This window comes from Amblyomma mixtum, chromosome 1, assembly GCF_055824585.1.
Source record: "Amblyomma mixtum isolate Tamu chromosome 1, ASM5582458v1, whole genome shotgun sequence".
Classification (NCBI taxonomy): Eukaryota; Metazoa; Arthropoda; class Arachnida; order Ixodida; family Ixodidae; genus Amblyomma; species Amblyomma mixtum.
Window position 1 is genome coordinate 706,266 of NC_143012.1, and position 12,329 is coordinate 718,594.

At 51.1% G+C, this 12,329-nt stretch overlaps 1 protein-coding gene across 2 annotated transcripts in view; it reads left to right on the top strand.

Moving 5' to 3' along the window:
* The window catches only part of LOC149365197 (uncharacterized), a 92,128-nt gene that overhangs the window by 17,752 nt on the left and 62,047 nt on the right, over positions 1-12,329 (top strand). For both annotated transcript variants that reach the window (XM_089588258.1, XM_089588251.1), the window contains exon 2: positions 7,952-8,410. In XM_089588258.1, coding sequence (XP_089444384.1) covers positions 7,952-8,410 — 459 coding nt within the window. The remainder of the gene's footprint in view (positions 1-7,951; positions 8,411-12,329) is intronic.

Here is a 12,329-nt window from a genome sequence, read left to right on the forward strand (position 1 = left end):
CGAGATAAGCTTATTTGAAGCTGCCTTTTTCACACGTCCGCTCTGTGCATGCGCGCCTCTCCTGCTGGAGAATAAAGCTTCTGCTGCGCATGCGCAGTTTAGGTTCCTTTTTACGACAGACGCAAGCGAGGTATGGCTGCAGCTGTCATACACGCACTGGCCTTTTCGCAGGCGCCAACTGGATGGTTCCACGTAACGCCTTCCAAATGGTAGACCTCTTAAATTTACTGGGTATTTTTATATGTCGGTGCCTGGACAGAGGGATCTGCAGTTGGCTTTGTCCCCAGCTTTTTTGTTTTTCCAAGTACAGAAAAATATATTGAGGTGAAACGTTGCCCACACTTACTATGCTTACTCTGCTGTTTAGTCCAACTTTAGTTACGGATAAACTAAAATATAGAAACAATAGGTACCGGGAAATTTTTAGATTGAAACTAAGGATGCATAGTCTGCGCCTTGTTTCATTGCTGGTTGGTTCATTGCTATCAACAGATAAATGCACTGCGAAAGACCAAGGACACGAACGAGAAAACACAGGACGAGCACTGCGTCGCGTGTTTTCTCGTGTCCTCGTAACATCTCGTGACAACATTCTGAGAAGCATTGCTCTCTAAAACAAGTGAAAAGTCGTGCGGTGGGTTCTGTGCTCTTCAAGATGCCCATATTTAAATCGCCGTCTGTTGCGTACACTGTAGTTTGCGTAAGAAATAAACCAGGAAGTGCAGGAAATATGGGATTTTATAGCACCTGTAGGAATGTTGGACCGGAATATTCTGGCGCCACGCAGTTGTACCCTGGGACACGACGGAAAACGTGTCATTGAGATGATTGCGCGCCGCCTTCGCATTCGTCGCACACACCTTGCATGTTTTCACTGACATTGTTCCTCCCTGCAAAAGGCAAAAAGATGAACAGCTCAGAAAAAAAAAAAAAACATTCCTTATGATTTTGTGAAAAGAACTAACCGTTCAACCCCATTGGAGAGGGTGCGCATGTTATCTCTTCGCTTGCTTTTATGTTGTTAATTCTAATAACCGAATCGTTTAAGCGTTGAAAAGAGGCATTTTTGTTAACCCAGTGTTTGGCCCATGATGACCTTTGGTACTAATCCTCCATTGAACCCTGCGTCGTTATGTAAAACGAATTATGGTATAAAAAAGGAAAAAATCGCAAAGAACAAGTAAGCCACGGCAGTTGGCAGGACGCTCCTCATATTGTCACGTTGTAGTGACGGCAGTCCAGTGGTCAGGAAGACACCAGCCAGTCTTGGAAAGGAAGCTCTTTATTTGGGCTGACTTGCGCCCGCAAAATAACTGAATCACTCGGCGGCGGCGTAAGCAACAAACGTGCTCGTCGGTCGTCGAACTACGAATGCCCGCTGCTCGCGGCATCGTTCAATTTAAAGCCGGCAAGGAAACTTCGAGATAACAGGTCGAGATCATCTAGAGTAATCTAGAAACAAGTAGATGCAGCTGTTCATGGCTGTGAACAATCGAGATTAGTCCGGTCGCTTCTCGCGTCACGAACAAAAGTGATAACAACCCTTTCCTGCAGCCTTGACAGTGAACGAACAAACACTACAATGATACGTGGCATTACCCCCCTTCCAAAGAAGCGTCGCCTCGACGCTTAAAAAATTAAAAATAAATACGGACAATGTAAACATCGAGTCCATTAGCGTTCATAGTAAGGTTTAAGGCGTACGACATGTACGACTTCCGGGCGTGTGCGTCGTCGTTGAGATGCCGTAGTGCCGTCGGGGATGACTTCATAGTCGAGGTCACCGATGCGACGGAGAACCCTGTACGGGCCAAAGTAGCGTCGAAGCAACTTTTCACTCAATCCACGGCGGCGAATTGGCGTCCATATCCAAACACGATCACCTGGCTTGTAATTCGTGTCTCGTCGGCGCAGATTGTAGCGTCGGGCGTCGGCGTGCTACTGGTCTTTAATGCGAAGCCGCGCAAGTCTTCGGGCTTCCTCGGCGCGATCAAGGTAGGCGGCGACGTCGTGGTTGTCTTCGTCTGAAACGTGCGGGAGCATTGCGTCGAGTGTTGTCGTGGGCTTCCTGCCGTAGACAAGCTGGAATGGGGTAAACCTGGTAGTCTCCTGGACGGCAGTGTTATAAGCAAAGATCACGTACGGCAGAATAGTGTCCCATGTCTTGTGTTCGGCGTCGATGTACATGGAGAGCATGTCTGCGATAGTCTTGTTGAGACGCTCTGTGAGTCCGTTGGTTTGCGGATGATAGGCAGTTGTCCTCCGATGGCTTGTCTGGCTGTAGTTGAAAATGGCTTGCGTCAGATCCGCTGTAAACGCTGTTCCTCTGTCTGTGATGAGCACTTCCGGGGCGCCGTGTCGCAGGAGAATTTGTTCGACAAAAAATTTTGCGACTTCTGTTGCGGTACCACTAGGCAGCGCTTTTGCTTCGGCGTAGCGGGTCATGTAGTCGGTGGCCACGATGATCCACTTGTTTCCTGACGATGAAGTCGGAAAGGGGCCGAGGAGGTCCATCCCGATTTGCTGAAAGGGCTTACTTGGCGGTGGTATGGGGTTCAGGAGTCCGGCTGGTCTAGTCGGAGGCGTTTTGCGTCGCTGACACTCACGGCACGTTTTCACGTAATGGGAAACGTCGGTAGCTAGCCGCGGCCAATAGTACTTCTCCTGGATGCGGTGCAACGTGCGAGCAATCCCGAGATGCCCTGCAATCGGCTCATCATGACTTGCCTGCATAATTTCTTGCCGGAAAGTTTTGGGCACGACAAGAAGATGCACTGTCCTGTTGGGCGCGAAGTTCTTCTTCAGAAGGACATTATTGTGAAGGACGAAGGACGACAGTTGGCGCTTGAACCCCCGGGGAGGCGATGCGGTCTTGCCTTTCAAATAATCAACTATGCTTCACCTTTCCCTCATTAAAATTCCTTTCTCTCTCAACTATGCTTTGCAACTCAGGATCCGAGCGCTGCTGCTGCGCGAAACTGCTGGCGCTCATATTGGCGGGCTCGGGCGTCAAGAGTTTTTTCCATCGTGGAGGCCTCTTCTATGAATTCCGCCACGGTTTTCGGTGGGTTCCGTACGAGGCCGGCAAAGAGTTGTTCTTTAACTCCTCGCATAAGCAGCTTGACCTTTTCTTCTTCCTTCATGTTCGAGTCGGCACGCCGGAAGAGACGCTTCATCTCCTCAGTGTACACTGCAACGGTCTCGTTTGGGTGTTGTATGCGAGACTGTAGCAGCTGCTGGGCTCTCTCCTTTCGCACGACGTTCGTGAAGGTCTTTAGAAGCTGCTCCTTGAAGGTTTCCCAGTTCGTGAGGTTAGCTTCCTCATTCTCAAACCAGACTTTTACTGGTCCCTCCAAGGCGAAGAACACGTACCTAAGTTTTGTGGCATCGTCCCAGTTGTTGAAGATAGCCACACGGTCGAACTGCTCTAGCCATTCTTCGGGGTCGGCGCCAGGCGAAGCGTCGAAGGTTGGTGGCACTCGGGGCTGCTGAAGAATGATTGGAGTCATCGCCTGGGGCAAGCTCATGGTAGACGTTGCTGCTGGCTTTCGCTTCCGGGTAGGGTCCGGCAGAATCCCGAACTCAGGTTCGTCCCCTTGCAGGCGTCGGCTTGCGCGGTGGACTGGACTCAGGTCCTGCGGTAGATGACTCAAAGGGCTGGCGTCACGACTTGTAGGGGGTGTCCGGAACATGGGAGGCTACCCAGCACCTCCACCAGATGTCACGTTGTAGTGACGGCAGTCCAGTGGTCAGGAAGACACCAGCCAGTCTTGGAAAGGAAGCTCTTTATTTGGGCTGACTTGCGCCCGCAAAATAACTGAATCACTCGGCGGCGGCGTAAGCAACAAACGTGCTCGTCGGTCGTCGAACTACGAATGCCCGCTGCTCGCGGCATCGTTCAATTTAAAGCCGGCAAGGAAACTTCGAGATAACAGGTCGAGATCATCTAGAGTAATCTAGAAACAAGTAGATGCAGCTGTTCATGGCTGTGAACAATCGAGATTAGTCCGGTCGCTTCTCGCGTCACGAACAAAAGTGATAACAACCCTTTCCTGCAGCCTTGACAGTGAACGAACAAACACTACAATGATACGTGGCAATATAGTTCAAGAAGGTATACGCTCCACAGATGATGAAAGACGGGGAGATTGTGTCGGCTTGTGGCAGATAGAAGCAACGTACGCCAGTGTCAAGGGAACAGTGAACAGGGGTGTTTATTGAGCGAGCGCATTTAAGCCTGTAACGCCCACATTTTGAAGACATCGGTTAAAAGTTACGAATTGTTCTTAAAGACGAGTTATGCACACATAAAAGACAGACACAGTAAGTCTTTCATATGTGCGCAACTCGTCTTTAAGATCAACCGTTCCAACTAGCCCAGAAAGAAGTTCTAAAAGATATGAAATTTCAGGATTCGTCACTAATGGTCTCTTGATTGCAAAAATGTAAAAAAACGAAAAAGCTAGATTCATTACAAAAGTGATTACATCATTATTAAATGGGAATAATTTCAATATTTTTCGAGTTCTTAAGAACGATAGAAGTGGGCGCATTTACGCTGGCGCTTGCAGTCAATCAAGTGCAAAATTTAAAACTGATTCATCACCTATAGTGTGCATGCAAGCAGACATTCTGGCGTGTTCTGCTGTTAGGGTTAGCTTTTGCATGAATTCACCTCTGAGCAGGCCTCCTGCATGCATCTCTGGCAGGTGACACCTTAAGCTTACTCTGATGAAAAAATATTTTTTGCAAATATGACAAAACTTGACTTAGCAGAAATGAAAACTGTTCGCGTTTTTGCACACCGTATATCGCGGATACGACAAGCATTCCAGGGCTCAAAGGGCAACATTGGGAAAGATGCTTTAATGCCGACTGTTCCGTCGATCAGGGAAAACAACAACAAAAAAAGAAATCCGCTCAGCTTAATGGCTTGCTTGCTCGGGCTCCAATTTCGCACCCAAGTGGCATTTGGCGGTCAGATTTTTTTTTTTACACTTCGTTTGGGTGGGGTACTTGCCTGATTCGGTCAGAATTAATGGGAAATCTCCATCGTAAGCGGTGACGGCGGACCGAAACGGCAAGCTTTCGCAGCATTCCTACCCGTAGCGCCATCTGTGCCCGCCGGAGGAACGAGCACTCAACCATTGAGGCTGCGGCGTAACGCGAGGGGTGAAAGGGGCTGCGCGGTTAGTTTGAAAGTGCTTCTTTGGCTATTTTATCAAAACTGGACGCAGAAAACGTTGTTGCCCGCAGCTGCCCCCCTCCCCGCACCTTGCGCTTCTCCCATGAAAGCTCGCTGTTTTGGCGCGCCGTCGCCACAGACGTTGAAGATTTCCGAAGATTTCCGAACAATTGGTACAAAGTTCGGATAATAAGGGTTGCGGTATTCGTCGACTGTTCCCAAAACGGGGCCCGCAGCGACGCCGCGTACTATTATGCGCCGATCGGTAGGCACTGGTTAGAGGGTTCAGCGCTGCGACGCCGTTCATTCGTATGGCAACGTTCATAGTGCTAACACATGGCCTTCGAGATTGGACGGCGTGGCAAGGCTCAGTCAGGTTCAGCAAACCCTGCTTTGATGACCCATCTCAGAGGCAATGGCCTGTACGTAATTCTCGGCCATGCCATGTATTGAAACGGGTGCTGGTTTATTCCCATTCGTCATTAATCGTAAAAGGTAATTTTCCTACACTTATAACTTGATGATCATCGAGACAATATACTATAATGACTTCGTGTTGCGACACCTGAGTAGAGATCAGTGCAGTCATATCTCCATAGTTTATAGCGCCATACCGCAACGCTGCCGCTAGCGGTTTGCTGTTTCGCACGATTGCTCGTTTTGGATGGTTATTCTTGAAAGTAACGAGTATTCTTAAAAACAGTTAGTTTTATCAATATTCGATTCAGTTTCTGGCTACACTGTTCGTATTCGATACGGCAGGAAAGGTACAAAATGCGCATTCGATCCGGTTTAGAAAAAATCGACTACATACATGGTCTGTTCTGAAAGTAGTAGGACTGTTTTTTTCCTGGGCGAACGGGCGGACGAGAGGTGGTCTGCGCGTGCAGGATCGTTGGAGGGGGATATTGGGAATGCTGTGGAAAATCGGCAGTCGGCTCTCGGCCGTTAAAAAGAGGAGGTCGCTTGTACTGTGAACCCCTGTTGAAACGTCTCGTCACGCAGAATCGTCGAGCGTTTACTGCATCAGCGATACGCGATCAAATTTTGAGTAAATCTTGGTAAAACGGGCAGAAAGACTCACAACATGATTAAGGAGGCCTACGGTGACGCTTCCATGGGTAGATTAGGTGTTTTTGATAGGCACAAGCTTTTCCGAGAAGGTAAGGAAAGAGTGGAGGAAGACGACCGCTTCAGACGCCCTTCGACCAGCAAGACCAACGAAAAAATGTAGCGAGGGAAACATTTACTTAACAGTGATCTATCAGAATGATTGCTGATGACTTGAGCATTCCTCAAACCCAAGTTTTTGGGATCGTGACAGAAAACTTACCCATGAGGAAAGCGTGCGCGAAGTTGGTGCCGGGAGTGTTGTCAGAGGAGGAAAAGGCCAACCGGTAGGATCTTCTTCGTCATCTGAATGAGGACCCCGATTTTTTGTCCCGCACAAGGCGGCAACGCTGTCTCAGCCCCCCTACAGCCTCCACTTGGCCCTGCCTACTACTTTCAGAACAGACCATGTATGAGAGCGACCTCATATCTGCGTAGCTTTGGAGCCCCCTTTAGTTTTCTACACATGCTCGCTTATCGACTCACTCTCCTTTCCAGTCCGCACCGATGCTGCCACAGATGGACATTGCTACATGTATCTGTTCTCCCTCCCCGTGGCACGGTAACTATACGCCATCCCATAACTAATTTGCAGCCCTACCAAAGGCAGATACCTCCTCAGCCAATCGGGAGTGCTCGTTAAACGTGTTGCTCCGCGCCTAGCCGTCTGTGTGTCGTCTGCTCGCGGACTACAGAGATATGGTTAGAAAAGAGTACGGAGGGACACATTCAACGCGCTCTTCTGATTGGCTGAGGAGGTCTCTGCTTTTGGTAGTGCTGCAAGTTAGTTATGGGATGGAGTATACCGTCCAGATGGTCCACTGGTAACCATCCTCCGGTTACGCATTCCTACGCTCATCCCATACCCTCCCCTCTCTAGGGTAGCTACCCTCCAGGTGGTTCCCGTGGCAAACCCCTCCCGTGGCTCACCTTCCTTCTTCCTTCCACGGTGACCACCCTCTAGTTAAGTTTCCCTAAGCTCTCGCCGTGCCCTCCTCCGTCCACAGTAATTGCTTGCTGGCGGTTCCCATAGTAACCACCCTCGGGTTATGCCTTCCTATGCTCTCACCTTGCCCTCCTCCTTGAGCCAAGGTAATTCTCCTCCTGGTGGTTCCCGTGGAAACCACACACCGTTTGCGCCTTCTTGCGCTGTCGCCATACCCGCCTCCGTTCCACGGTAACCATCCACCGGTTGTGCGTTCCTCCGCTCGCAGTAACCACTGTCCGAGTGGTTCCCATGGCAACGCGCCCACAGGTTGCGCTGACTACTACGACATACTGCTGCGACGCCAAACTCGGGAACGGCCGCTGAACAGTTCTCGCTGTAAAAAATTGCGGAACCACCTGACATCTGATATACGACAGTTCTCGTAAGCAGTTGGATTTACCCTTAATTATTACTTTAATACTTTTGCTCTAAGCCGAGCCTTGACACACTGGACAGAATTTTCCCGGAGGTTGAAAGTAATGGTGGCGGAGTGGGCAGCTCCCTATTTGAGGGGAGGGTGAAGGTTCTTCACTTTGGGCGGAGGCTTAATTTAAACAAATTTCAGGCTACTGGGAGGGGTTACAGTAGCATTGCTTTCGCACTAAATGCACTATTGGGACACCCGTAGTTCTCTAATTTTTCCTCTCCCTCCTCTTTTCCCCAAACAGTGAAAACCAATGGGAGCGAGGCAGCCCAACAGGCTGCCGCCGGTGGCAGCTCGCAGCCGTCGTCTTCCTCGTTGGCGGACCCTAGCAGCGGGTCCCTGGTGGTGGGCCTGAGCCGTGCCAGCGAGAGCTACGCCGAGATCGCCTGGCGCCTGGAGCACAAGAAGAACGTTCCCAAGGACGAGGACCACGACCTGGCGTCTCGGCTGTCGGCCTGCGAGCTGGCCTACGGCCCGATGGAGGACCTGTACCAGGTGGAAGTCATGTCCAACTTCATGCCACGCGGCCCCACATTCGTCGTGGGAGGCCTCAAGCAGAACACCACGTACCATTTCCACATGGTTTGCTACTGCTGCCTCCCTCCGCCTGCTGCGGCATCTTCCGCTTCGTCTGATTCTGGCGGGAACGGCACCGCGGGCGCTGAATCCAAGCTGACCTCGAACGTGCTCAAGTTCACCACAGGTTAGTGATTGTATGTACATAGTAGTAGAAGTTGGGACTGATGCATCAGGATTTATGAGATGGAGGAGGAAATAACTGGTCTTTGAGAATAGGGTTAGTGAAAAAAGTTTTGTGAAAAAGGCGTGAGCGAAAATATTTTACGGCGTGGAGCTGAGAAAGAACTACAGTGAATCGCCTAAAATGTACTAAAAGAGCACGGATGTACTCAAGCGTGACTAGCGATTGACTAGTGCTGGTGTCTAGTTCCCACGACTATCGCCAGTGACGAAATCGTGTTGGGTACATATTTATTTGTATCTCAAAGGTCTGCAAGGGGCATTACGTAAGAGCATCGCATACCATCCGTTCCGAAAATTTCCTGGCCCGATTCTCAGGGTCTTTGTAATGTTAAGCAACCGCCAGGTTTCGTTGCCGTCAAAAAAAAAGAAACAGTTCGAGGGAGCCAGATGCAAAGTGCTCAAAAACACTCTCATAGAAAGGGAAGTTGCTCGGGCAGGTAGGCCAGTCATTGGAAAAATGCTTTGTCGAGAGGCGTGAGAGGCGTGAGCGAGACGCTCGGTCGCATTCTCGGAAAAGAAGGGGTGCTGACAACGCACAAACCGACCAGCACTATCGGTCGCCTTCTCCTTCGCCCAAAAAACCGGCAGCCCAGAGAAAAGGCCCAGGGCGTCGTGTACAAAATTCCGTGTTCCGTCTGCCCGGCGTCGTACATAGGGGAAACGAAGAACTTCGCGGAAAGGATGAACCAACACAAAGCGGACGTCCGTCACATGAATCGTCAACGCAGCGCCGTGGCCGAACACTGTGAAGGGTGTGACCACCCAATTGACTTCGACAGCACCATTGTATTGGAAACGGAAGCTAACCCACGCAGGAGGCTTCTACTCGAGTCGTGGCACATACAGCAAACACGAGAGAATGTTAATCGTTCCCTGGGGACTCTCCCCTCATCCTATGTCCATGGGCTGCGGCCATTGACCCGCAGGTCCTCCACACAGGGGCTTAAAAAGCCAAGCTGCGCTCGCCCGTAGTCACACCGTGAAGAAGGGGCCGAGCCGGTCCCGAAACGTCGTGTTTTTCCTGTATTTTACTTGGTTGGCGTCACTTACCTTCTCCTTTGTCGAATATTTCCAATAGGACAGGCTATCCAATGCGTTCTTCATAAGCACTCTCACCGCTTCAAATCTGATGTTTGTTGGTTCACATCGATCCTTTGAATTGGATATATCTTTTTAGAGCCTCACATTGGTCTGGTCAGTAAGAAAGCTCGGATTTGAGCTGGGAAAGAAAAGTTTAACCTCTGTCTTTCTCTCTGGTCGTTTTAGAATTATTGGACGCTTCGTTTTAGAGCGCAGCTCTTTGGCGCCCGTTCGTGCGTTTCTCGGCGTCGCCGTTGACCGTCGTAACCAGCTCCTGCAGCCGGGGCAGCGTGCTGCTCTAGCTGCACGCGCTCCTGGCGCCATTTCTTCCGCACGCCCAAGCCGAAACGCATAGCCGCCGCCGTTCGCCACTGCGTGTCCTCCCACCCCCCTTCTTCCTCCGTGGCAGCGACCGCGCGATAGCGCGCGTTGTTTTCCTGTTGCCGAACCGCCGGCTCGGCATCAGCGGATCACGGTGCGTGCATCCCAAGCCGAATCGCAGATCCAGGTTCACTTGACTCGCTAGCAGCGTCAGCGGTATGCTATCTCTTCGCCGCACAACTTTCCTGTGCGCCCACGCGCTGCCTCCCGCGGCCTCCAGATAACTTAATTGCTCTCTTCGCTCCTCCTCCAATGCTACCCCTATGCGGCGGCAATCAGAGCGCTGGATCGGTGGCTGCGGATCTCGATATGTGCACCGCCCGAGCCGAAACACATGGCCGCGGCAATCAGAGCGCTGGATCGGTGGCTGCGGATTTCGATATGTGCACCGCCCGAGCCGAAACACATGGCCGCGGCAATCAGAGCGCTGGATCGGCGGCTGCGGATCTCGATATGTGCACCGCCCGAGCCGAAACACATGGCCGCCGCCGTTCGCCACTGCGAAACGCCTGCTATAAATAGTTTATTCTCTGCCAGTTCTTTCCGAGCCATGAGCATATATCCATTTCTCCGACCCCAAAGCTTCCTTCATGACAATCAAGAACTGTTAGTGTAGCGTTTCTTGAAGAAATATCTGTGAAAAATGACAAGCTGTCTGTAACTGTACATACATGGCTTGCTCGATTTTTTTGCCTCAATCTGTCGAAAATCTGAAACAGCTGATGAGCTGCGCTCAAATTTCGCATTAGGAAGTAACGTAATCGTCGGCAATTTTTTTTCGGGCCCTTTTGGCCCCATCCTCCCCGCGAGACATAAGCGACAGAATAATATCGAGTGAAATTCAACCGAGTGCAGCCGTATGCCTCTACAGATGAAAGCTATGCAGTGCTGTATTGTCAAATCTTGGCATTAAAAAAAAAAAAACTCTTGATACCATATGGGCGAAAATAATATATGTTTCTGTAATTAAGGGCCGAGAAAGGTGGGAGGGATAATTGGATATCGTTAGGAGAGGTTTGTTTGTTTCAGCAAATGTAATGTGGCTGGAGAGAAAGAACTTTCTGTGCTCGGGCTCAGGAGTGGGTTGATTGTGATTATTGATCGTCATGCCTTTCCTCTGAATTATTCATCTTGGATCAGGGGAATCTGTAGCTTCATATTCCTGTAGTCGTGTTGCGAGGAGCGCACCAATGGATACATGAAACCTCGATGAAAGCATGAAGCCAGTTGGTATACGCCTAATGTCTTCACTGGAAGTTCAGTGCGTCTGCATATAGTGCAGGCCATGGAGGAAAGAAAACTAGGAGAGAGTGCGCTCAGCCTCTGCAAGCCATCCTCCTCTGACGCCGCTGCCGAGTGCCCTTTTGCGCACTGACTCTTGGGAAATAGGCCCTCCACAGTTACCAGACTGCCAACCAGCGGTGCTTTTTAGTGAACGTCCGTGCTCCGAAGTAGCGCAGAAGCGCAGCGCCTGTCTTGCAGCTTTGGCGCAATGCGTACCGAGCTCGAGATTGTGTGAAGGCTCCGCGCCTCAAAACTTCTGTTGATTACACTCTTGAGTTTTTGGGTGCACTGTAGAAAACTGCAGGTAAACTTTTCATCAAAGGGTGCGGCCGCGACCTCGTCACTGTTCAACTGTGGTTCATAAAGAGAATGAAGAGGAATTCCTTTCGTCGTTATACACACATACGGAGCGTTTATTTCAACGCATGCTGTAAGCGGAGAACTCGACAGTAGGCGAAGAAAGCGAGCCTCTAAAAAAGGGCGCAGTGGCTTCCAGAGCGCTCACGGCGGACGGACGTGTTTAACGAGCGCTCCGGCGCGCTGCGCAAGATTCTATTTCTCGGGCAGGCGGACTTCGGCCCGCCCATGGGCCCGCCGTTCTCTGCTATTCTCAAGGCACAAGTCGCGCCGAATACGCTCGCGCACATACGCGGTTCCGAGGTGAAATGCAGCAGTGAAGTATTTCTCTCGCTGTCGAGAGAGAGTGCCAGCGGCTTTACGTCTGCCCCTACGCGGGGTCTCCCGGCCACTGCGCACAATCACTTACAAAAAAGAAATAAACTGCATGTAGTACATAGCCGCGCGCGCGTAGCGTCCTGTCTCGCACTAATCGCGCGCGCGGCACACTGCACTAGCGGCCGGGGTGGGGCGCCCGGCCGCGTATACCGTCCGATGTAGCACCCACGGAGCGTTCGTGTCACGCGTGCACTACCTGGCGAAGAGCAAGCGGGAAGTCAAGCTCGCCTGCTCGATGAACGCACAGAGGCTCACCATTGTTCTGTCACGGGTGTGCGCACTGCCGCGCGGCCACAGGAGCGCTTCGAGACTGTCCGGGATGATTCCCAGAGCCCTGTAGGCCGCGAGCATCTCGCGACGCTGCACTGCAGAAGCGGCAC